General features: G+C 42.7%; 1 protein-coding gene across 1 annotated transcript in view; it reads right to left on the bottom strand.

Moving 5' to 3' along the window:
* The window catches only part of LOC137331731 (IgGFc-binding protein-like), a 130,541-nt gene that overhangs the window by 28,587 nt on the left and 77,909 nt on the right, over window positions 1-24,045 (bottom strand). Inside the window, exons 49-54 of the mRNA XM_067995718.1 lie at window positions 21,524-21,726; window positions 20,437-20,585; window positions 18,998-19,235; window positions 13,147-13,311; window positions 9,587-9,714; window positions 1,329-1,450 (exon numbers count right to left, since the gene is read on the bottom strand). Coding sequence (XP_067851819.1) covers window positions 1,329-1,450; window positions 9,587-9,714; window positions 13,147-13,311; window positions 18,998-19,235; window positions 20,437-20,585; window positions 21,524-21,726 — 1,005 coding nt within the window. The remainder of the gene's footprint in view (window positions 1-1,328; window positions 1,451-9,586; window positions 9,715-13,146; window positions 13,312-18,997; window positions 19,236-20,436; window positions 20,586-21,523; window positions 21,727-24,045) is intronic.

Below are 24,045 nucleotides of genomic sequence, written 5' to 3'. Positions count from 1 at the left end.
TTGGAGCTGCACTCATCCAGGCAAGTGAAGAGTATTCCATCACACTCCTGACTTGTGCCTTGTAGATGGTGGAAAGGCTTTGGGGAGTCAGGAGGTGAGTCACTCCCCGCAGAATACCCAGCCTCTGACCTGCTCTTGTAGCCACAGCATTTATGTGGCTGGTCCCGTTAAGTTTCTGGTCAATGGTGACCCCCAGGATGTTGATGGTGGGGGATTCGGCGATGGTAATGCCGTTGAATGTCAAGGGGAGGTGGTTAGACTCTCTCTTGTTGGAGATGGTCATTGCCTGGCACTTTTCTGGCACGAATGTTACTTGCCACTTATCAGCCCAAGCCTGGATGTTGTCCAGGTCTTGCTGCATGCGGGCACGGACTGCTTCATTATCTAAGGGGTTGTGAATGGAACTGAACTCTCTGCAATCATCAGCGAACATCCCCATTTCTGACCTAATGTTGGAGGGAAGGTCATTGATGAAGCAGCTGAAGATAGTTGGGCCAAGACACTGCCCTGAGGAACTCCTGCAGCAATGCCCTGGGGTTGAGATGATTGGCCTCCAACAACCACTACCATCTTCCTTTATGCTAGATATGACTCCAGCCACTGGAGAGTTTTCCCCCTGATTCCCATTGACTTCAATTTTACTAGGGCTCCTTGGTGCCATACTCGGTCAAATGCTCCCTTGATGTCAAGGGCAGTCACTCTCACCTCACTTCTGGAATTCAGCTCTTTTGTCCATGTTTGGACCAAGGCTGTAATGAGGTCTGGAGCCGAGTGGTCCTGGCGGAACCCAAAGTGAGGATCGGTGAGCAGGTTATTGGTGAGTAAGTGCCGCTTGATAGCACCGTTGACGATACCTTCCATCACTTTGCTGATGATTGAGAGTCGACTGATGGGGCAGTAATTGGGCGGATTGGATTTGTCCTGCTTTTTGTGGACAGGACATACCTGGGCAATTTTCCACATTGTCGGGTAGATGCCAATTACCTTAAATCTGTGTCCTCTGGTTACTGACCATTCTGCCACTGAAAATAGTTTCTCTTTATTTACTCTATCAAAACTCTTCATGATTTTGAACACCTCCATTAAATTTCCCCTTAACCGTCTCTGCTCATAGGAGAACAACCCCAGCTTCTCTAGTCTCTCCATGTAACTGAAGTCTCGCATCCCAGGTTCCTTTCTAGTAAATCTCCTCTGCACCCTCTTGAAGACCATGGGCCAAATGGCCTCCTTCCGTGCTGTAATCTTCTATGATTCCATGATATCGTTCCTAAAGTGTGGTGCCCAGAATTGGACACAGTACTCCAGCTGGGGCCTAAACAGCGATTTACTCTCTTTTAGGGGGTAGATCTTGTGCTGGCTTGGAGTTGACACTTCTGGGAAGAAACAATTATCCGTGAAGCTAATCTCTGAGAACACTGGAGACGAGGCCTTTACAGTAAAGAATTGGGCTCTGAAAATCCATAGGCCAGCGATCCTGACACTTAAGCCAAGATCATACCCACTGGTGACCTATGCTGCTGATCCACTAGAATATGTGGAATCAGGGAAAATCATCTGATTTGAATTCCTCCAGCATGCACCCGCACTACCAGGGTCATATCTAGGACACGTACATCGTAAAGTAGGCCACACATTGTGGCGGGGGGCAATGTTGGTGCCCCGGAAGCTTCCTGATAGTGACTCAGCAAGGGGGCTGCTCTAAAATTTTTCAAATAACTATATTACTTGCTTTGTCTTCAGGGGTCCAGGCCTTGATCTTGACCTAGTCGCCCAGGTGGAACCCACAACCGTCACTGGCCAATCTGCGCCAACCCTATGCTGGGTGCTTTTGAGAATCAAGGTCACAGGAACTCCCAATGCAGGGAGTCCTTCCACTCTCCTACACTGATGGCCATGTTTGGGGTGGGTGGAGGCTACACCTCCAACAGGCTTGGCTGATACCTGGCATATCTGGTCCTTCTGATGTACTCCTACCAAAGTTACGGTGGGCGTAGGCCAGAAGGGTTGCAGAATTTCAGGCCCCTTGTTCTTTTAATTCTGCAGCCCCTGCGTCTCACCTTTGAGTACCCTATTGTGCTCATGTTTCATATTGTGACAATGCTACATTGCACCACTTTTGAATATTAATATATATACACATGTGAGATATTTAACTCTCATTGACTTTTTCATCTCTCTCCTGCAAATAAGTTATTAATACAGTTACTTACAGCAGAAAGTACTGTTTCTCCATATAATTTCAATTCCCTCTTACAAGCATCAACATAATTTTGGATGTTGTCACAGAGTGTTGGAAGCATGCCATCATATTTGCACATGTCTTGCATACAGTTCTTGATGAAAAGATCCGGGTTAACGAGGGGGGTGACAAGATTTGTACTTAACATACAGCAGCTCCTGGCACTGGGACTCAATGATCAGTTTCTCTCCTGGAGTGCAAAGAGGGTCTGTTTGTTCTCTGTTGACTGACAGACAGCTAGTAAAAACAGATAGCACAGGTTTTGTTATACTTCAAGTCTTTTAACCTTTTCCTTCAAATACATGGCTTTGAATGGCATGCCTTTAAAATGCTTTTAACTACAATCTGCAAATAAGTGATGCTAGTGATGTTTTCAAGCACGATTAACATGCCCATATCAAGTTCCATAACATAATAAGAACGTAAGAAATAGGAGCAGCAGTAGGCCATATGGCCCCTTGAACCTGCTCCGCCATTCAATCAGATCATGGCTGATCTTCGACCTCAACTCCTCTTTCCCGCCTGATTCCCATATCCCTTGATTCCCCTAGACTCCAAAAATCTATCCATCCCAGTCTTGAATATATTCAATGACTCAGCATCCACAGCCCTCTGGGGTAGAGAATTCCAAAGATTCACAACCCTCTGAGTGAAGAAATTCCTCCTCATCTCAGTCCTAAATGGCCGACCCTTTATCCTGCGACTATGCCCTCTAGTTCTAGACTCTCTAGCTAGGGGAAACAATCTCTTAGCATTTACCCTGTCAAGCCTCCTTAGAATCTTATATGTTTCAATGAGATCACCTCTCATTCTACCAAACTCCATTCTACTCAACCTCTCTTCATTGGACAATCCTCTCATCCCAGGAATTAATCTAGTGAACCTCCATTGGACCGCCTCTAAGGCAAGTATATCCTTCCTTAGATAAGGAGACCAAAACTGTACACAGTACTCCAGGTGAGGACTCACCAATGTCCTGTACAGCTCTAGTAAGACTTCCTTACTCTTGTACTCCAACCTCCTTGCAATAAAGGCCAATATTCCATTTGCCTTCCTAATTGCTTACTGTACCTGCATACTAACTTTTTGTGTTTCTTGTATGAGGACACCCAAGTCTCTCTGAACACCAACATTTAATAGTTTCTCACCATTTAAAAAATATTCTGTTTTTCTATTCTTCCTACCAAAGTGAATAACCTCACATTTCCCCACATTATACTCCATCTGCCACCTTCTGGCCCACTCACTTAACCTGTCTATATCCCTTTGCAGATTCTTTGTGTCCTTCTCACAGCTTACTTTCCACCTAGCTTTGTATTGTCAGCAAACTTGGATACATTACACTCAGTCCTTCATCCAAGTCATTAGTATAGATTGTAAATAACTGAGGCCCAAGCACCGATCCTTGCGGCACCCCACTAGTTACAGCCTGCCAACCTGAGAATGACCCATTTATCCCTACTCTGTTTTCTGTCCTTTAACCAATCCAATCTATCCATGCTACTATATTACCTCCAACCCCATGAGCCCTTACCTTGTGTAACAACCTTTTATGTGGCACCTTATCGAATGCCTTTTGAAAATCCAAATATACTACACCCACTGGTTCTCCTTTATCTACCCTGCGAGTTACTTCCTCAAAAAACTCTAATAAATTTGTCAAACACGATTTCCCTTTCATAAAACCATGTTGACTCTGCCTAATCATATTATGATGTTCTAAGTGCCCTGTTACCACTTCCTTAATAATGGATTCCAGCATTTTCCCAACGATTGATATCAGGCTAACTGGCCTGTAGTTCCCTGTTTTCTCTCTCCCTCCCTTCTTGAATAACGGGGAAATTTGCTACCTTTCCAAACCACTGGGACGGTTTCAGAATCTGGAGAATTTTGGAAGATCCTGACCAATGCATCCACTATCTCTGCAACCACCTCTTTTGGAACCCTCGGACGTAGGCCATCAGGTCCAGGGGATTTGTCAGCTTTTAGTCCTTTCTCCATTGATGAGCAGAGAGAAATCTGATATAAGCACATTAAGTGTTTGTATGATAATATGCCAATGATCATTTTTAGCATTATGTGTATGTTAGAAGACTTCGACCCAAGGTATTAAAATGGCCATCTTATGCCCAGGAGCAAATTGAATCGATGAAGCTGTTCAACTTCTGCAGATTTGTTTATCTCTGTAGTTCACCCTTGTATAAAGGTTTGAACGAAGTGCCTTCTAGTTTCATATAAATCTGTTTGTAGGTTTTCATCAAAATCTGAATTAATAAAATATCTATCAATGCACGTATTATATCTGGTTTGCCATTTTATTCATTATTTACTTACAGTCATAGAATTACATAGAATTTACAGCTCAGAAACAGGCCGTTGAGCCCGTTGTTTGTGCTCCACACGAGTCTCCTCCCACCCCTCTTCATCTCACTCTATCAGTATAACTTTCTATTCTTTTCTCCCTGATGTGTTTATCTAGCTTTCCCTTAAATGCATCTATGCTATTCACCTCAACTATTCCTTGTGGTAGCCAGTTCCACATTCTAACCACTTCTCTGGGTAAAGAAATTCCTCCCAATTCCCTATTGGATTTATTAGTGACTATCTGATATTTATGGCCCCTAGTTTTGGACCCTCACAAGTGGAAACATTTTCTCTATGTCTACCCTATCAAACCCTTTCATAATCTTAACATTTTTGCTTTGATTTTTTTGCGTCCATCAAGATAAACAACAATAGAAAAAAACAGGGTATACCGGTTGCTGACCATGTCATGACCTCATGCTGGGTCAGGGAGGTGTGATCTCCCAATATAGTAAGTCCTCACCCCAAACGCCGGGACTCAGCGCATCCTGATCCCAACCTAGTTTGCTGCCCTTTCACTATACTCCTGGCAGACTTAGGGCTGTTGTGTGCCAGAGTGGGTGAGGATTTTCAGCCCCATCAGGTCCAAACCCAGTCTTATGGAGAGGCTTAGGCCTTCAAATAAAAACTTTAATGACTCAAAAGACAATTCAATCAATAAATGTTGTAGTGAAATACTTCATTGTAGTGAAATACTTCAATGGCTGTAAGCGCTTAGGGACGTCCTGAGGTCTTTCTTTTTTATGTAATCCTTTGATTTATTTTATTTTAACATTTGTTATTAGGGGAAAAAAAATTAAAAGGCATTGTGAGTGATTCGACAAACCGCGATGGTAAAGTTTTACATACAGTTTTCCCATTGCTGACATATTTAGATAGGCATTGTAAATGTTGGCATAAAAAGGATGAGAAGAAGTAACGTTTGTAAGCAGGAAGTGTGTGTGCTAATTATTTTAAAATAATTTTTTTTAACATTGGTTGCAGATGACATCATTGGGATAGTGGCTCAAAGGAGTTACTTGACTGTGAGGGATCAGAATTATCATTAGCAGATATAGGCATCAACCCAGAGATGATTCAACACCAACTTGCATTGTTTTAAACAGGGTTTTGAAAGGAGGTGAAGGAAATTCTAGAGCATGAGGCCTAGATAGCTGAAGGAATGATCACCAATGGTGGGGAGAAGGAAGGGATGCACAAGAGACCAGAGTTGGAGGAATGGAGGGGTTGTAGGGTTGGTGGATGTTTCCGAGATCAGGAGGGGCGAGGTCATGAATGGAATTACACATGAGACTCAGCATTAACGTGTATTAATTCAGTTTCCATGCACTTTTAGGCTCAGTAACCCTTCCATTTCACTAGCTCTGATGATATCATCGGTGGTCACTGCTAAAACAAAAATATGCAAAAGAAAGTACAGAAGTGAATAGAATATAAAGGGAAATTAAAAATTGTCGGAATTCTTATGAACGTACAAAATTGACGGGCAGAAAAGACAAGCTGGTTCATCAAGCCTGCCCAACACCAAGATGGCTGGACCATCTGTGCTGTAAATTCTATGCAATTCTATGTAATACAGTAAGTAAACATTAATGAATAAAATGGCAAACCAGATTTTGATGAAAACCTACAATCAGACGTATATGAAATTAGAAGGCACTTCATTCAAACATTTATACAAGGGTAAACTACAGAGACAAACAAATCTACAGAAGTTGAACAGCAAATCGATTCAATTTGCTCCTGGGCATAAGATGGCCATTTTAATACTTTGGATTGAAGCTTTCGGACATAATGCTAAAAATGATCATTGGCATGTTATCATACAAATGCTTAATGTGCTTATATCACATTCCTCTCTGCTTATCAATGGAGAAAGGAACTCGATAAAGGCATGTTAATCGTGCTTGAAAACATCACTAATTTGCAGACCGTAAAAAAAGACTAGTCGCAAACTATTTTAATGTATTTTTGGCAGAAGCTTGCCTGAAAGGGAGTAGTTTGCCCAGACAGCTCCTTGCCGGCTTGGTAATTCATAGGCAGATGTGAGGTGGTTTAAATGCGGGACGGCCAGTTGTTTTGCACAGATCCCAGACAATGGCCAATTCATTTGCAATATCTGGCTACTCAGGAAAACATCTAGCACCTTGATGTTGACAAACTCTTATGTTCTCTGTGGGTCAGAGGAGACAGGATACAAAACACCATAAAGTCAGTTAGGCAGCAGCTGGCTGCAAGAAGAGAACTCTGCCCTGGTTAAGGAGAGTTTATGTTTTTACGATAAGTAAAGGGCCCACCCAAGTGGGCTAGTGAAAGTGTGAGCTTCATTTTTGTGACAGATTTCAAACAGAAGTTGAATTTTTTGTACCAAATGACTTTCATCATATTGAGTGCTCTGTTTGCTTTGTCTACCAACAAATAAAGCAGTTTACGAACTGAATCAAACAAAACCTCACCTAGTGTTAACTGGGACCTCCTTCGGAAAGACTAAAGGAGTACATGTGCAGGTCACAAGGGAGGTTCATTGTTCCACTCCCGGGTCCTATTGCTGCACTAGCAGCTACAGAGCAGTGCGTGTTGACTTCCGTAAAAAAACAAGCAACCAGATCGCTTCAGGGAGCAACTGACGCTGCAGAACCCCCCAAGTAGATGTCAGTGACGGACCCAAATTCGTAACAAGCATTTATCTTGTTTTATTATGAGCCTTACAACTATTTAATTTTAAAAGGTATTCTGACAACAAGACTCCCTCTTTAACATGCATGTCCACTTAGTATCTTTTATAACCGTGTGTTTTCCATCCTTTGTGTAAGGCAAACTTGTGTAAGATTAGTTATTGCTTAGAAAACTGAACTTTCACTGCTTCTAGGATTTTTTAATGCACAACTCTGGTGATTAAGGAGCAAATACATACGGTAACTCTAAACATTTATTGCAATGTTGTGCCATGCCAAATCATGAGTTTATGGTACAGGGTGATTGATATTTATTCTCTACATATCAGTTGATGTAGATATATTTATATGAGTTCAATGTAATATTAAATTGATGCATTAATGTGCATACCTCACATGGATTAAAACCATCCCTCCTAACTACACAATATTACAAAAAAATAATTGATACTCTCGAGTAATTTCAAAGCTACTGGATGCTAAATTGAGCCGTGTAGCGCCCGTTGTTTCAGGCGCTACACAGCCTTTCCAACATCCAAGATGGCGTCTTGGATGCGCACGCACATTTCCAGCGTGAAGTGCGCCAGGCGCCATCTTGGTATAGGAGTTAGTGCAGGTGCAGATAACGAACGTTGGAATCATGTAAAGTAGGGAAAAAATGGCTTCAATCAGTGTGCAACGCTGTTTTAAAGTGATCGACACCATTTTGGGGCTTAACACTCAACTCAACGCACAGTCTTAACCCCGACCATCTGAACGTGTCTTAGAGTGCCTGGAGGACCCCCCCACCAGCGCTATTTAAAGGGACCATGCAGGATTTACAGGTTAGTGGCTGGATTATTGCTTCTGGCTGCTGAGACATTTGTAACTGTTTTTGGAGGTCTCCTAGACTTGAATACTAGGACATGGGGACATAGCCTAACATTTAGAGCCAGGACGTGCAGGAGTGAAGTTAGGAAATGCTTCTACATGCAAAGGGTGGGAGACGTTTGGAATGCTCTTCTGCAAACGGCAGTTGATGCTAGCTCACTTGTGAATGTTAAATCTGAGATTAATAGATTTCTGTGAACCAAGGGTATTAAGGGATATGGGGCTAAAGCGGTTATATGGAGTTAGGTCACAGGTCCACCATGATCTCATTGAATGGTGGAACAGGCTCGAGGGGCTAAATGCCACAGCCACTTGCTGCCTCCTGATATGCGCCACCTTCTCCTCCAAGAAAGCGAGATGTGTGTCTGAGTGATGTGCCTGTCATGGTTGAATAGCTGCCAGTATGTTTGGCCAGTGAGCTGTGGGTGGGCGGCTTGAAACAGAGGTAATGTGTAAGGGTGAGAGGAAGCATCTGGTTGGAAGAGTTGAGTACTGATGGAGAGTGAATTTATTGGTATGTGGGGGATGGGGGGTGTAGTGCATGGTGCAGTTAGCAGGAGACGCCACTTGACAGTTGACATCACTCACCTTGACCACTCATGTCAAAGCATTGAACTTCTTCCTGCACTGCATCCATGTTCGTGATGCTGTGCGCCTGGCATTGACTTTGTCCCCCGTTGCCTCCCACTGCCTTTTGTATATATATCTGGAGGGCCTCTTGTCCTCCCCCACCCTGTGGATATAGGATGTCCCTCTTTCTGTCCACCTCTTGCACCAATGCCTCCAGTGCATCAGCAGAGAACCTTGGTGCATGCACTCTCGCAGGCCTGGTACCAACTCAGATCGGCAGATTGGTGAGGTCTGGGATGCAGATTGGAGGATGTGGGATTTAGTAGTGCGCAACCTTTATTCAATGTTTTAACGTAACTCATCAGTGTGTAAACATAGGGATGGGACCTGCAGCTGTGTTTTACGTGTGCAATGTCTGATCTCTGTTCAGACTCCGTGCAGACAGTAGACTGTTATTTTCAGCAAATAACAGGTACCTTAAGCTACCTTTAAGAGCTTTCTAAGAAACATCCTCCCTTTAAGAGATTGAGCTCCCCCTGGTGGTGGAAAGTGCAAATTGCATTGAGTCCACATGCAAGGCCTGGAACGGAATGCTGATTGCGGGTGAGTCCTTGGGTCGGCCGAAACTTGCGTCCTGCCTGCGCAGGGGGTCATTGGACGCAGGGTAATAGCGCATCACGGTACCTGCGCCCAGGTTCAGATGACAAGTAAAAATTATTTGTGCTCTGTTCTCATTGTTTACATCATCTAAAACCCTTGATGGTGTTACTGCCTTGTGTCCCCCAGCTTTGCGTTATTCCCTATGTATCATAAATGAGGAAACAGTACTTTTGACTGTTTCTTTGGTACATAAAGGTTTAAAGCTTACCCTGCATTGCTGTATTCCTCTGACTTCCAACTGTTTCCAAAGTGAGTCACATCAGGTGCAATGAGACCATCAGGCATTAGCAACTCGTCAGCTTTTTGGCCATTGTAATTACCACACATACCACACACCTATCCCAGAAGAGATAATGCAGAAGAGATGACATGAGATCAGGGTATACCGTAACATATAAAACCTAAGAAAACAGCATGTTTTATTCTTCCTGGTGTAAGCAATAAACTGATGCTAGGAAGACTATGGTAGATTTTCTAATTTGTTGTGTTGGGGAATAGTCAGTTCCCAGTTACAGAGAAGCTAAATGGGGGCAGAGACCCATTGAGTCAGGTGTGTGACCCCACAATACTAGAACATAAGAACTGGAGTAGGCCATTCAGCCCCTTGAGCCTGTTCCGCCATTCAATTAGATCATGACTGATCTGTACCTCAACTCCATTTACCTGCTTTGGTTCCATAACACTTAATACCCTTACCCAACAAAAATCTATCTATCTCAGTTTTGAATTTTTCAATTTATCAGCCTCAACAAGTTTTTGGGGGAAGAGAGTTCCAGATTTCCACTACCGTTTGTGTGAAGAAGTGCTCCCTGACATCACCCCTGAACAGCCTAGCTCTAATTTTAAGGTTATGCCCCCTTGTTCTGGACTCCCCCATCAGAGGAAATAGTTTCTCTCCATCTTCCCTATCAAATCCATTAATCATCTTAAACACTTCAATTAGATCAACTAATTTCTATACTCAAAGGAATACAAGCCTAGTATATGCAACCTGTCCTCATAATTTAACCCTATTAGCTCTAGTAATAACCTGGTAAATCTGCGCTGCACCCCCTCCAAGGCTGATATATCCCTTCTGCGGTGCAATGCCCAGAACTGAATGCAGTACTCCAGATGCGTCTAATCAGAGCTTCATATAACTGTAGCATAACTTCTACCCCTTTGTATGCTAGCCCCCTTGAGATAAAGGCTAACATTCCGTTGGCCTTTTTGATTTAAAAAAAAATCCCGAGATGTCTGTGGTTTCCCAAAATCAATGGTATTGGGCTCGCGTCTCCAGTAACCAGGGGAGTGATTTATAAAGGTTTTGTACTCTATGCCTCTATTTATAAAGCCAAGGATCCCGTATGCTTTTTCAACAGCCTTATCAACTTGTCCTGCCACCTTCAAAGATTTCTGTACATAAACCCCAGGTCTCTCTTTACCTGCATCCCTTTAAAATTGTACCATTTAGTTTATATTACCTCTCCTCATTCTTCCTACCAAAATGCATCATTTCTGGTTCCTTCTGTCTCACTTTCCTCTCAGTATGTCTGTGGGTTGTCCAAATGGATGGAGCTCCAAAGATCTGGCAGTGGGGCCTGTCCTGGGACCTCCGCAGACTTGAGGGTCTGCAGTGGTCTGGGGAGCAGCCGAAGATCAATTGTGTATTTTCCAGAGGCGGGCCTGTGCCAGGAGAGCACCTGTGCCACTCAGGTACTTTGTACCTGTTGGATGTCCAGCAGGAACCCAGGAGAGGACAATCAACCCAATAACCTTTTTAAGTGGACCAAAAAGATAATGAACAGTAAACAGGCAAGATTATGCAGAACGTAATTATCAACTGTGATTACTTTTTGTTTAATTTAACCAGACTGTCAAATTTATTTGAGAGTAGCTGCAGGGTAATCTCCTGATAAAAACAGTGCTGGATCCTCTTCAGAGAATTGCCAGAGATCTGAATCTGCTGCCAACACATTTTATACAGAACTGAAATGCTCCTTACTTTGTATTTTGGTCTGTGTTTGATTCATTTACAAATATTATATACAATATAAGCTCCAAAATATCAAAAAGTTTTAAAAGTCAACCAAAGTATAAGCTTTATTTCACACAAATTAAGTTCACATTGAACTTGGGTACCGCAAGAAAACATTTGTTACATACTCTGTTTCACATTAGATCTTTTTAGTTTGTCCATCTAAATTTCTGCCCTTCTCTGCTGAAGGAATCGACTCACACTGAATTAGCTGCCCTCCACAACCTCATGCAACTTTTCGTCCTTATGTACAAGTCTAGACAGTAAAAGCCAACCTGCCTTTCAACTTTGTGGGTCATCATAGATGAGCTCAACCCTGTCCACATCTATCCACACACACTCTCTTAACAAGGGTTACTGGATAGCGATTAGGAGAGAGAACTCTCATTGATTTTTCCCCTCCTTGGTCTAGGGTTGTTCAATTGTCAACCCCAGTCCATCACCGGCATCTCCACATCAGGGTTGTTCAGGCTAATTTGCTGAACTCTACTGTAACCTTGGCTCATGCCGGATCAGTGATCAACCCTGGAAGCTCCCTAGTCTGTACTAAATAGGCCATTGGAGAAATTAGATCTTTGAGGTGTTGATAGGTTTGACTCCAGTATACTGTGTGTGCTGTTCCTTACATTATGTTCCACAGCCATGTGCTTCTAGCTCATATTTGTATCACTTACTGACTGCATCTGTCAAAAAATATGGAAAATGGTAACTGCACTCTATATACTTTTGCTCCTTTTGTGCATAAGGCTTTTATTTTAGAAATGTCTTCAAAGTTGACTTGTTTCTGTTTGTATTTCTTAACAATAAGCCCTTAACAAGCTTTTTTTGTGTCTGTTTTTCTTCGTTTAAACTCATCACTTTACAATAGAATTAAAACACATATAGATGACAAAACTATTTACTCTGCCCTTTTATGAAAAATCATATTCCTTCAAAACCTTATGCACGACATCTTTTTCATAAAGGGTTTAAATCATGAGGAAAATATTGACCTATATTTACTAGAATGGTTCCAGGGATGAGAGACTTCAGTTACGTGGATAGACTGGAGAAGCTGGTGTTGTTCTCCTTAGAGCAGAGAAGGTTAAGAGGAAATTTGGTAGAAATGTTCAAAATCATGAAAGGGTTTAGATAAAGTAAATAATTAGAAACTGTTCCCATTGGCGGAAGGGTCAAGAACCAGAGGACACAAATTTAAGGTGATTGGCAAAAGAACCAAAGGCGACAAGAGGAAAAACTTTTTTTACGCAGCGAGTAGTTATCATCTGGAATGCACTGCCTGAAAGGGTGGTGGAAGCAGATTTAATCATGGCTTTCAAAAAGGAATTGGATAAATATTTGAAGGGAAAAAATTTGCAGGGCTACAGGGAAAGGGCAAGGAATGGGACTGGATCGCTCTTACAAAGAGCCAGCATGGGCTTGATGGGCCAAATGGCCTCCTTCTGTGCTGTAACCATTGTATGATTCTATATTTGTTTACATTATATTAAAATATGCATATGGTATTGGGTTTTTCTACAGCTCACTGAAAAAAAAATAATTTTGATAAATGAACTACATATGGAAAAAAAACTAACTCTATGTTCTGAGTCATTGTGGTTTGATTATAGATTCTTAGTTCTTTAGGGGCAATAAATTATGAATTGTTAACAAGTATGATATACATTCACTTTTCCCTTGTTTATTGATTGCTTTCATATACATACATAACATTTAGGTATACTATGAAATAAATTGCTTGATCTGCTTACCTTTGAATAATACGAGTTAGGCAAATTGATCTCCAGATTGTGATTGCCATCAAATTTCACTGACATTCCAAAATCAGTCTCAACTATTGTGTAGATACCATTTGTTACAACATTTACGCCTCTCACACAATTCTGGATTGGCATGCGGGTCCTTTCTCCATCCAGCTGGAAAGTAAAACACTTTGTATGATACAGACAGTATCAACAGAGGCAAAACGGTGATGAAACAGAACCACTTTTCAGAACTAAAAACTAAAAGGTACCACTGAAAGTTGAAGGAAGACAGCTAAGACCAACCAAGAACACGGGGGGAAGGTTTTCTCAGTGCAAATTCTAAATCAGTTTGTAAAGAATGGGTTTCCAACTTGTCGCCTGGCGTAAAACTGGTGTTGTGGATTGGCCGCCCATTATAGATACCGCCCGATTTTTGGTTCCACTGACTTTAATGGAAATGAAAATCATACGGTTTCTATAATGCGTGGTTGATCTGCAACATCAGTTTTATGCCCAGAGGCAAGTTGAAAATCCACTCCAATCAATTTACAATTTCATTACACATATTGCACAAAGGAAAATGTCTCCCCCAGTAAGTTAGTGTACCACTGTTTTGTACCAGAGTGGTGGGATATAGCTTTGTGCCTATGATTTGCTAGTCGGTTTCCAATCATGGTATGTCATCTGGAGCTACTTTCCCAGGAGTAGGTAAACAATCAGTAGTTGATTACCTTGGGCAATTCTTGCACAATTCCCAGCACACAGTAAAATATGCTATAGAGCAGGTCACCGACCCACACTTTTGGCTGATGAATTGTATGTAGTATGGAGGGCTGAAGTGAAATCTATTGATGAATTAATTGACATTAAATTGTCAGTATCACTCAGAGGCCATGGGATGGTTTGTATGAGAAATAGAGAATATCACACTGCTGTAGTAGTGGTTGCTCTGCTGAGATTGGGGCTGAAGCACACCATTGGGGCAGAGAAGAGTGACTGTTATTCGATATATAACTATGCTATACATTATCTTGGAGTCCCCAACACTGACACTGGGTACCCAATATGGAAAGTGTTCCATTCCCTAGCACTAGAATCCTCCACTTGATGAGCACAAAATTCATATAAAACAAGATAAAGAAAAAGGAGCATTTGGGGATCAGTGATCATAATATCATAAGATTTAGAATAGTTATGGAAAAAGATAAGGAACAATCAAGCGTAAAAATGCTTAACTGGAGGAGGGCTAATTTCATTGAGTTAAAAAGGGATCTTGCCCTGGTGGATTGCAATCAAAAATTAGTAGGCAAAACAGTAATTGAACAATGGGAGGCTTTCAAGGATGAGATGGTTTGGGTACAGAGTCGATACATTCCCACAGAGGGGGAAAGGAAAGACATCCAAAGCTAGAACTACCCAGATGACAAAAGATATAGAGATTAAAATGAAACAGAAAAAGGCTTATGACAAATGTACGGTTCATAATACAGTAGAGAACCAAGCTAAATGCAGAAAGTACAGAGGAGCTCTAAAAAAGGGACAAAGAGGGGCAAATAGAGAGTATGAAAATAGATTAGTGACTAACATAAAAGGGAACCCAAAAGTCCTTTATAAATATATAAATAGTAAAAGGGTACTCAAAGGAAGGGTGAGGCTGATTAGGGACAAAAAAGATCTTCTTGTGGAGGCAGAGGGTATGGCTGAGGTACTAAATGAACACTTCGCATCAGTCTTCACTAGAGAAGAGGCTGCTGTCAATGTAGCAGTAAAGGAGGAGGTAGAAGCGATATTGGTTAGGATAAACATAAAGAGGAGGTACTTAAAAGATTGGCAGTACTCAAAGTCGAAAAGTCACCTGGTCCAGATGGGATGCATCCTAGGTTACTGAGGGAAGTAAGGGTAGAAATTGTGGAGGCTCTGGCCACAATCTTCCAATCCTGCTTAGATATGGGGGCAGTGCGAGAGGACTGGAGGATTGCAAATGCTACACCCCTTTTCAAAAAAGGGGAGAGAGATAAACCTGGCAATAGTCAGCCTAACGTTGGTGGTGGGGAAACTTTTAGAGACAATAATCCAGGACAAAATTAATTGTCACTTGAAAAAGTATGGGCTAATAAATGAAAGTCAGCACGGATTTGTTAAAGGAAAATCATGTTTGACTCGATTGAGTTCTTTGATGAAGTAACGGAGAGGGTTGATGAGGGGTGTGCAGTTGATGTTGTGTATACGGACTTTAAAAAGGCATTTGATAAAGTGACACATAATAGACTTCTAAGCAAAATTGAAGCCCATGGGATTAAAGGGACAATGGCAGTGTGGATACAAAATTGGCTAAGGGACAGAAAGCAGAGAGTAGTGGTGAACGGTTATTTTTCAGATTGGAGGGAAGTGTACAGGGGTTGGTATTAGGACCACTGCTCTTTTTGATACATATTAATGACCTGGACTTGGGTATACAGGGTATAATTTCAAAGTTTGCAGATGACAAAAAACTCGGGAATGTAGTAAACAATGTGACGGATAGTAACAGGCTTCAGGAGGACATAGACAGACTGGTGAAATGGGCTCTCACGTGGCAGATGAAATTTAATGCAGAGAAGTGTGAAGTGATACATTTTGATAGGAAGAATGAGGAGAGGCAATATAAACTAAATTGTACAATTTTAAAGGGGGTACAGGAGCAGAGAGGCCTCGGGGTGCATGTACACAAATCTTTGAAGGTGGCAGGACAAGTTGAGGAGGCTGTTAAAAAAGCATATGGGATCCTGGGCTATATTAATGGAGGCATGGAGTACAATAGCAAGGAAGCTATGCTAAACCTTTATAAAACACTGGTTAGGCCTCATCTGGAGTATTGTGTTTAAACCATACTTTAGGAAGTCAAGGCCTTAGAGAGGGTGCAGAAGAATTTACTAGACTGGTACCAGGGATGAGGGACTTCAGTTATGTGGAGACTGGAGAAGCTGGGGTTGTTCTCCTTAGAACAGAGAAGGTTAAGAGGAGGTTTAATAGAGGCGTTCAAAATCATGCAGGGTCTTGATAGAATAAATAAGAAAAACTGTTTCCAGTGGCAGAAAGGTTGGTAACTAGAGGAAACAAATCTAAGGTGATTGGCAAAAGAACTAGAGGTGACATGAGGAAACATTTTTTTACGCAGAGAGTTGTTATGATCTGGAATACATTGCCTGAAAGGGTGGTGGAAGCAGATTAAATAGTAACTTTCAAAAGGGAGTTGGATAAATACTTGAAGGGAAAAGCTATAGAGTAGTGATAACTGGGGTCTTCAACTATCCTAACATAGACTGGGATAACAATAATAATATGAGGGGCAAAGAGGGGGAGGAATTTTTGATATGTGTTCAGGATAACTTTCTTAACCAGTACATTTCTGGCCCAACGTGGAAGGAGGCGGGCCAAGTGGAGCAAGTGTCAGTGGGGGGGGGGGGGGACATTTAGGGAACAGCGATCGTGGTATCATAAGGTTTAAATAGCTATGGAAAAGGACACGGACCACTCTAAAGTAAAAATACTCAATTGGAGGAGGGCCAATTTCAATGGGATGAGAACAAATCTGGCCCAGGTAAATTGGAATTAAAGACTGGCAGGCAAAACTGTAATTGAACAGTGGGCGGCATTTAAAGAGGAGATGGTTCAGGTACAGTCTAGGCACATTCCCACGAGGCAGAAAGGTAGGGCAACTAAAGGCAGAGCTCCCTGTATGACAAAAGAGATAGTGAGTAAGATGAAACGGAAAAAAGGGGCGTATGACAGATGTCAGGTTGATAACACAAGAGAACCAGGCAGAATATAGAAAGTTCAGAGGGGGAAGTGAAAAAGGAAATAAGAGGGGCAAAGGGAGAGTATGAGAATAGACCGGCGGCCAACATAAAAGGGAATCCAAAAGTCTTCTCCAGGCTGTAAACAGTAAACGGGTAGTAAGAGGAGGGGTGGCGCCGATTAGGGACCATAAAGGAAATCTACTCATGGAGGCAGAGGGCATGGCTGAGGTACTAAATGAGTAATTTGCATTTGTCTTTACCAAGGAAGAAGATGCTGTCAGAGTCTCAGTAAAGGAAGATATAGTTGAGATATTGGATGGGCTAAAAATTGATAAAGAAAAGGTACTTGAAAGGCTAGCTGTACTTAAAGTAGATAAGTCACCCGGTCCAGATGGGATGCATCCTAGGTTGCTGAGGGAAGTAAGGGTGGAAATTGCAGAGGTATTTGCCATAATCTTCCAAACATCTGTAGATACGGGGGTGGTGCCAGAGGATGGAGAATTGCGAATGTTATTCCCTTATTCAAAAAAGGGTGTAAGGATAAACTGAGTGACTATAGGCCAGTCAGTTTAACCTCAGTGGTGGGGAAACTTTTAGAAACTATAATCTGGGACAGAATTAACAGTCACTTGGACGAGTGTGGATTGATTAGGGAAAGCCAGCACGGATTTGTTAAACCTGATAGAGTTTTTTGATGAGGTAACAGAGAGGGTAGATGAGGGCAATGCAGTTGATGTGGTATATATGGACTTTCAAAGGGCGTTTAATAAAGTGTCGCAAGGTAGGCTTATCATCAAGACTGCGGCCCATGGAATAAAGGGGGCAGTAGCAACTTGGATACAGAATTGGTTAAGGGACGGGAAACAGTGAGTAGTGGTGAATGGATTCTTTTCGGACTGGAGGGAGGTGTGCAGTGGTGTTCCCCAAGAGTCAATGCTGGGACCACTGCTTTTCTTGATATATATTAATGACTTGGACTTGGGTGTACAGGGCACAATTTCAAAATTTGCAGATGACACAAAACTTGGAAGTGTGGTAAACAGTGAGGAAAATAGTGATAGTCTTCAAGAGGATATAGACAGGCTGGTGGCATGGGCAGACACGTGGCAGATGAAATTCAACACAGAAAAATACGAAGTGATACATTTCGGTAGGAGGAACGAGGAGAGGAATGTAAACTAGAGGGCTCAACTCTAAAAGGGGTACAGGAACAGAGAGATCTGGGGGTATATGTGCACAAATCGTTGAAGGTGGCAGGGCAGGTTGAGAAAGCGGTTAAAAAAACATCCGGGATCCTGGGCTTTATAAATAGAGGCATAGTATGGAAGTCATGGTGAACCTTTATAAAACATTGGTTTGGCCACAACTGAAGTATTGTGTCCAGTTCTGGACACCGCACTTTAGGAAAGATGTGGAGGTATTAGAGAGGGTGCAGAAGTGATTTACTAGAATGATTCCAGGGATGAGGGACTTTAGTTATGTGGATAGACTGGAGAAGCTGGGGTTGTTCTCCTTGGAACAGAGACAGTTGCAAGGAGATTTGATAGAGGTATTCAACATCATGAAGGATCTAGACATAGTAGATAGAGAAAAACTGTTCCCATTGGCGGAAGGGTCAAGAACCAGAGGACATAGAACCAAAGGTGACACGAGGAAAAGCTTTTTTACACAGCGAGTGGTTAGGATCTGGAATGCACTGCCTGAGGGGGTGGTGGAGGCAGATTCAATCATGGCCTTCAAAAGGGAACTGGATAAGTACTTGAAAGGAAAAAAATTGCAGGGCGAGGGAGTGGGACTAGCTGGATTGCTCTTGCATAGAGCTGGCGCAGACTCGATGGGCCAAATGGCCTCCTTCCGTGCTGTAACCTTTCTATGATTCTGTGATTTACAGAGCTATGGGGAGAGAGCAGGAGTATGGAACTAATTGCATAGCTCTTTCAAAGTCCCAGTACAGGCACGATGGGCTGAATGGCCTCCATTCTGCAACATACTATGATACTATGAAAAATTAAAAGAATGGCACAAATGAAATCTTTTGCAGTGGTTACTTTGCACTGGTAAGTTTATTTTCCCCTTACCAAGATCCTCCTGTTTTTCTGCAGTGTGAGGTGTACACCGTACACATCTATGTAGATCTCTCTCAGATGAGTTGCTAGGGGCTGCCCATGCCCTTCATTCAATGCACTGATGCTGACAGGAATCACACTGCTGTTGTCACACATTTTCACCAAGGTGTATGCACAAGTGCCCGAGAATGTGTACATGATTTTATCAAAGGTATAATAATGAGGATCACCAGCAACGTGGCAGGAGGCACTTCCTAGATAAAGAATAATAATTCAGTGAAATCCTGGCAAGGTTTATTATGATGAAAGATATTCTTGCAACTAAATACATGATATTGCAATGAGCATTGGTATTCTATCACCACATTATCTTCAAAGACCTCAGAATTTCAAGGCTGAAACTTTATTTTTTGTCCCAATGGCTGCTGAAGCTCTCATCCCCTCTAGTTTTATTGTCTGCTCTCCTGAATTTGCTGACTCATGCACTTCCATGGGCACCAGTACCTCGAAGTAGCCATTCTTCAAAACATAACCTTTGACAGTGACCGTCAGAAGGAAATTCAACTATTGGGGGTCATCACAACCCACCTTATCTCCTGCCCCAGATTGATGTCCACACATTCACACTTTATATGCTTAAGAGTCTCCAAAGCGAATAAAGAACAAAAAAACTTGTGTTCAGATAGCATCTTTCACATCCTCAGGGTGTTCCAAAGTGTTTCACAGCTAATTAAATAGTATTGAAGTGTAGTCACTGTTATAATGTAGGCAAACTGGGAAAGAGTACTGAGAACACCACACGGCTAGAGTTTCTTTTTGCCTGCTGTGGAATGCACTTTGTGGCGGGAGTCACCGGATAGCCATCAGAAGCATGGCTAATTTTTGCTCTCCATAGGCCACGGGTGCTGAGGCAAATTATAACACCTCTACTGGTGCCTCAACTGAGATCAGTTATCTCAGAACAAAGATTGAACCTGGGACCTGATATGTAACTCACTGGATGGCATATTTATACACTAATCCATTGGGAGAGGACATAAAATTTTAACTAGAAATATAGAAGACTTCACTCAAAGCAGTCTTGGTGTCTCAATGATTGTTACATCTTTACTTTTCCACAAATGTTATGTGCTAGAAGATCTGAGCTAAAGATACCACTGCCCAATGACAGATCATTGTGTTACTTCTTTGTGAATTGTAAACAATTTTACAACATCAAGTTATAGTCCAGCAATTTTATTTTAAATTCACAAGCTTTCGGAGGCTTCCTCCTTCCTCAGGTGAACGTTGTTGGAACAAACGTTCACCTGAGGAAGGAGGAAGCCTCCGAAAGCTTGTGAATTTAAAATAAAATTGCTGGACTATAACTTGGTGTTGTAAAATTGTTTACAATTGTCAACCCCAGTCCATCACCGGCATCTCCACATCACTTCTTTGTGAGGTAAAGTTACTAACCAGTCATTTGACACCCCAGCTCTCCATCCAGTCTCTCACATTTCTCCAGCACTCCACACTTCCAGACTGTACAGGTAGTGCTGTTTTTGCCCACGCACGTACAACGCTCAGTGCAGTTCTCGTATGTGAACCAGCTTTCATTCAACTGAAAAATCAATCAAAAGGAAATGGTTTCAATGTGAGAAATAGCTGAATTGTTACTCATGAAAATCTGGCCTATTATAATACATCTTCTTACTCTCCTTCATTAATTAATAAGGATGGGCTGCCTGGCAATTATGTAATCTGTTCTTAGTTCATTTCACTCGACTAACCAGTCACTGATTTTTTTTCCCGTTTTCTACATCTCTCTATATATTAAGGAAATTGATTGCTTTGAGCATCACGAGTGTCTTGACTTTTGCTTTTGAGACAACAGATTGTTCTGAGCGTACGACGTGATTGAAAAACCTCATTGCCCGATAATTACTGCTGTTTGTTCTGTAAGAACAATGGCTCTGAAATTCCTGGGGTCCCCTCCTCCAGTGCAAGCAAGGCAGAGCAGAAGCTCTGTCCACCCTAACCCCAAGCTGGAGACCTGTCCCAATTCCTGGTGACATGGTCATTCACACGACTAGGGTGGGGCACATCAGCAGCATCCACCCCAATTTTTCTATTTCCTACATTACACCAGTGACTACATTTCAAAAGCACTTCATTGGCTGTAAAGTGCTTTGGGACATCCTGAGGTCGTGAAAGGCGCTATATAAATGTAAGTTCTTTCTTTCAATTTGTCTACCAGAAGGTGGAGTGATCCAAAGCTGGGGAGACCCGAGGCCCATCCCGTGACTGAGAAAAGAAAAGGTAAAAGGTTCTTTAGCTCCGAAGGGAGCCGTGCGTAAACTTTTTTTGAAAAGGTAATCGATCCCTCTGGAGATTTTCAAAGCCTTCAACAGAATTTAAAGGGGTACTGGAAATGAGCAGAATCCTGGCATAACCTGCCTTTTTCTTTCAAATGCTGATTGACTTGCTGTGTATTTCCAGCATGTTCTTTTCATTCAAGTAACTCACATGATTGTTCTGGGCAAAGGCCTACACATTTACCTGATAGTATTTGTTGTTCTCATCTACACAGCCACACTGACTGCTTGGGACGCATTTGTCCACACTCAGAACATATCCAGGGTCACAGAAGCATCCTTCAACAGTTGGTAGGGGACAGCTGTCAGGTGCAGACAGATCCGTACAGGTAGCAGGACAACTAGTACCACACCTCTCATAGTGACTACCACCGGGACAGGACAAGGCTAAAGAAAACATAAAGGTATACAGCAATCATTTCTGCTTCCCTAAGTGTAGCTTATTCAAATTAATTATGTTAATTTAATGTTCCAATCGGTGGGGGGGTGAAGAAAAACGGATATCTCAGGCGTGGTTCATCTTATATTAGCTACATGACAGTAGAATATGTTACACTGCCTACATTCCCAATGTCAGTAAGTCAAAATATCTTAAATGGAAGCTGTTACCTGTGATTTTTCCTCAATTAATGATAACAATACTGATCACACTCCAGTGGTGTGTGGTTGCTAAGAATGATGATGGATGTTGGCATAATGAACTAATATCTAAATAAAAATTATTACAAACTAATCCAAACCAGCAGAGTATTTTTTGTGGTCTCATGATTTGACTTTGTATTGCTTATAACTCAATGCATAAGTGTACCATGTACTGACCCATACAGAACAGAAAGATCCGAGATTCAATCCTAGATCATGTTTAGTTAGGTGATCTCGGCCAGGCCGTCAGTAGCAGTGGTACAATTGGGCTTAATGCTCTTAAACCAGTGAGGTGGAAATTGGTCAGAGATTGCTATCCAGTGACATTGGCAGAAGGTATGTGTGTGTGTACATATGTACAATAGGAGTCAGGTCAAGCTTGGCTGTGATGAGCCCATGTTTGATAAAGCCTGTTGACATAGGATGTATAGGCTCACACATGAAGAATGGCCATTTTGAGCAAAGTTCTGGAAGGCTACTGATGCCAGCACCTTAGGGAGAGTGGGGATGTGGGGGGAGGCGGTGATGGTGGTAGGGAACTGCATTTATAAGATAATCATCGAAAAAGTATAAAGTGTAATAATGTTAACTCAAATTAATCAATTGCACCATTTTTTGAAGGGTTTGAAATTGAGGATGTTAACTCCCTCCGCCAGGCAGAAATCAGGCGGAACGGGAGTTAAAACCGGAAGGCTGAGGCGCCTCCGCCTGACTCAGCCAGAAGTCTCATTAATTTATGCTAATCGGGGTCTTATTCCTCAGACATGACCCCGAAGCCATTTTAATGGCCTGATGGGTGAAGCGTCCGCTGTGGACATTCCAACCAGTAGCAGCTGCCCGACACCTAGCGGAGGCCCTTTACGGTGCCAGCCAGGTGGCATCTGGCCCTCCCGATCTTCGCAGCCTGGAAGCCGTCGAGCTGCCTCTGGTCAGCCTTTTCAGCTGTCTGGCCATCGGAATTCAAATAGGGCCCTTCTATTAAAATGGATCGGGGCTCCGACTGCAGCTCCTGGGAGATTGTCCCACCTGTCCATTTTTTAAAAATTCATAATCGGGATGTGGGCGTCGCTGGCAAGGCCAGCATTTATTGCCCATCCCTAGTTGCCCCTTGAGAAGGTGGTGGTGGGGCTTCTTCTTGAAGCACTGCAGTCCGTGTGGTGAAAGTGCTCCCACAGTGCTGTTAGCTAGGGAGTTCCAGGATTTTGACCCAATGATGAAGGAGGAATGGCGTGTGACCTGGAGATGATGGTGTTCCCAGGCACCTACTGCCCTTATCCTTCTACATGGTGGAGGTTGCGGGTTTGAGAGATGCTATCGAGGAAGTCTTGGAGAGTTGCTGCAGTGCATCCTCTAGGTAGTACACACTGCAGCCACAGTGCGCCGGTGGTGGAGGGAATGGATGTTTAAGGTGGGGGATGGGCTGCCGATCAAGCAGACTGCTTTGTCCTGGATGGTGTCAAGCTTCTTGAGTGTTGTTGCAGCTGCACCCACCCAGGCAAATAGAGAGTATTCCATCACACTCCTGACATGTGCCTTGTATAGTGGAGGAGAGGCTTTGGGGAGTCAGGAGGTGAGTCACTCGCTGCAGAATATCCAGCCATTGACCCATTCTAGTAGCCATACCATTTATGTGGCTGGTCCAGTTTAGCTTCTGGTCAATGGAAACCCCCAGGATGTTGATGGTGGGGGATTCGGCGATGGTAATGCCATTGAATGTCGAGGGGAAGTGGTTAGATTCTGTCTTGTTGGGGATGGTCATTGACTGGCACTTGTATGGCATGAATGTTACTTGCCACTTATCAGCCCAAGCTGGATGTTGTCCAGGTTTTGCTGCATGTGGGCTCGGACTGCTGCATTATCTGAAATGGAGCTGAACACTGTGCAATCATCAGTGAACAGCCCCACTTCTGACCTTATGATGGAGAGAAGGTTATTAATGAAAACGTTTAAGATAGTTGGGCCTTGGACGCTGCCCTGAGGAACTCCTGCAGCGATGTCCTGTGGTTGAGACGATTAGCTTCCAACAACTACATCTTACTTTGTGCTAGGTATGACTCCAGCCAC

The sequence above is a fragment of the Heptranchias perlo genome, chromosome 13 (assembly GCF_035084215.1).
Source record: "Heptranchias perlo isolate sHepPer1 chromosome 13, sHepPer1.hap1, whole genome shotgun sequence".
NCBI classification, from domain to species: Eukaryota; Metazoa; Chordata; class Chondrichthyes; order Hexanchiformes; family Hexanchidae; genus Heptranchias; species Heptranchias perlo.
This window is presented reverse-complemented; position numbering and strand designations above follow the sequence as displayed.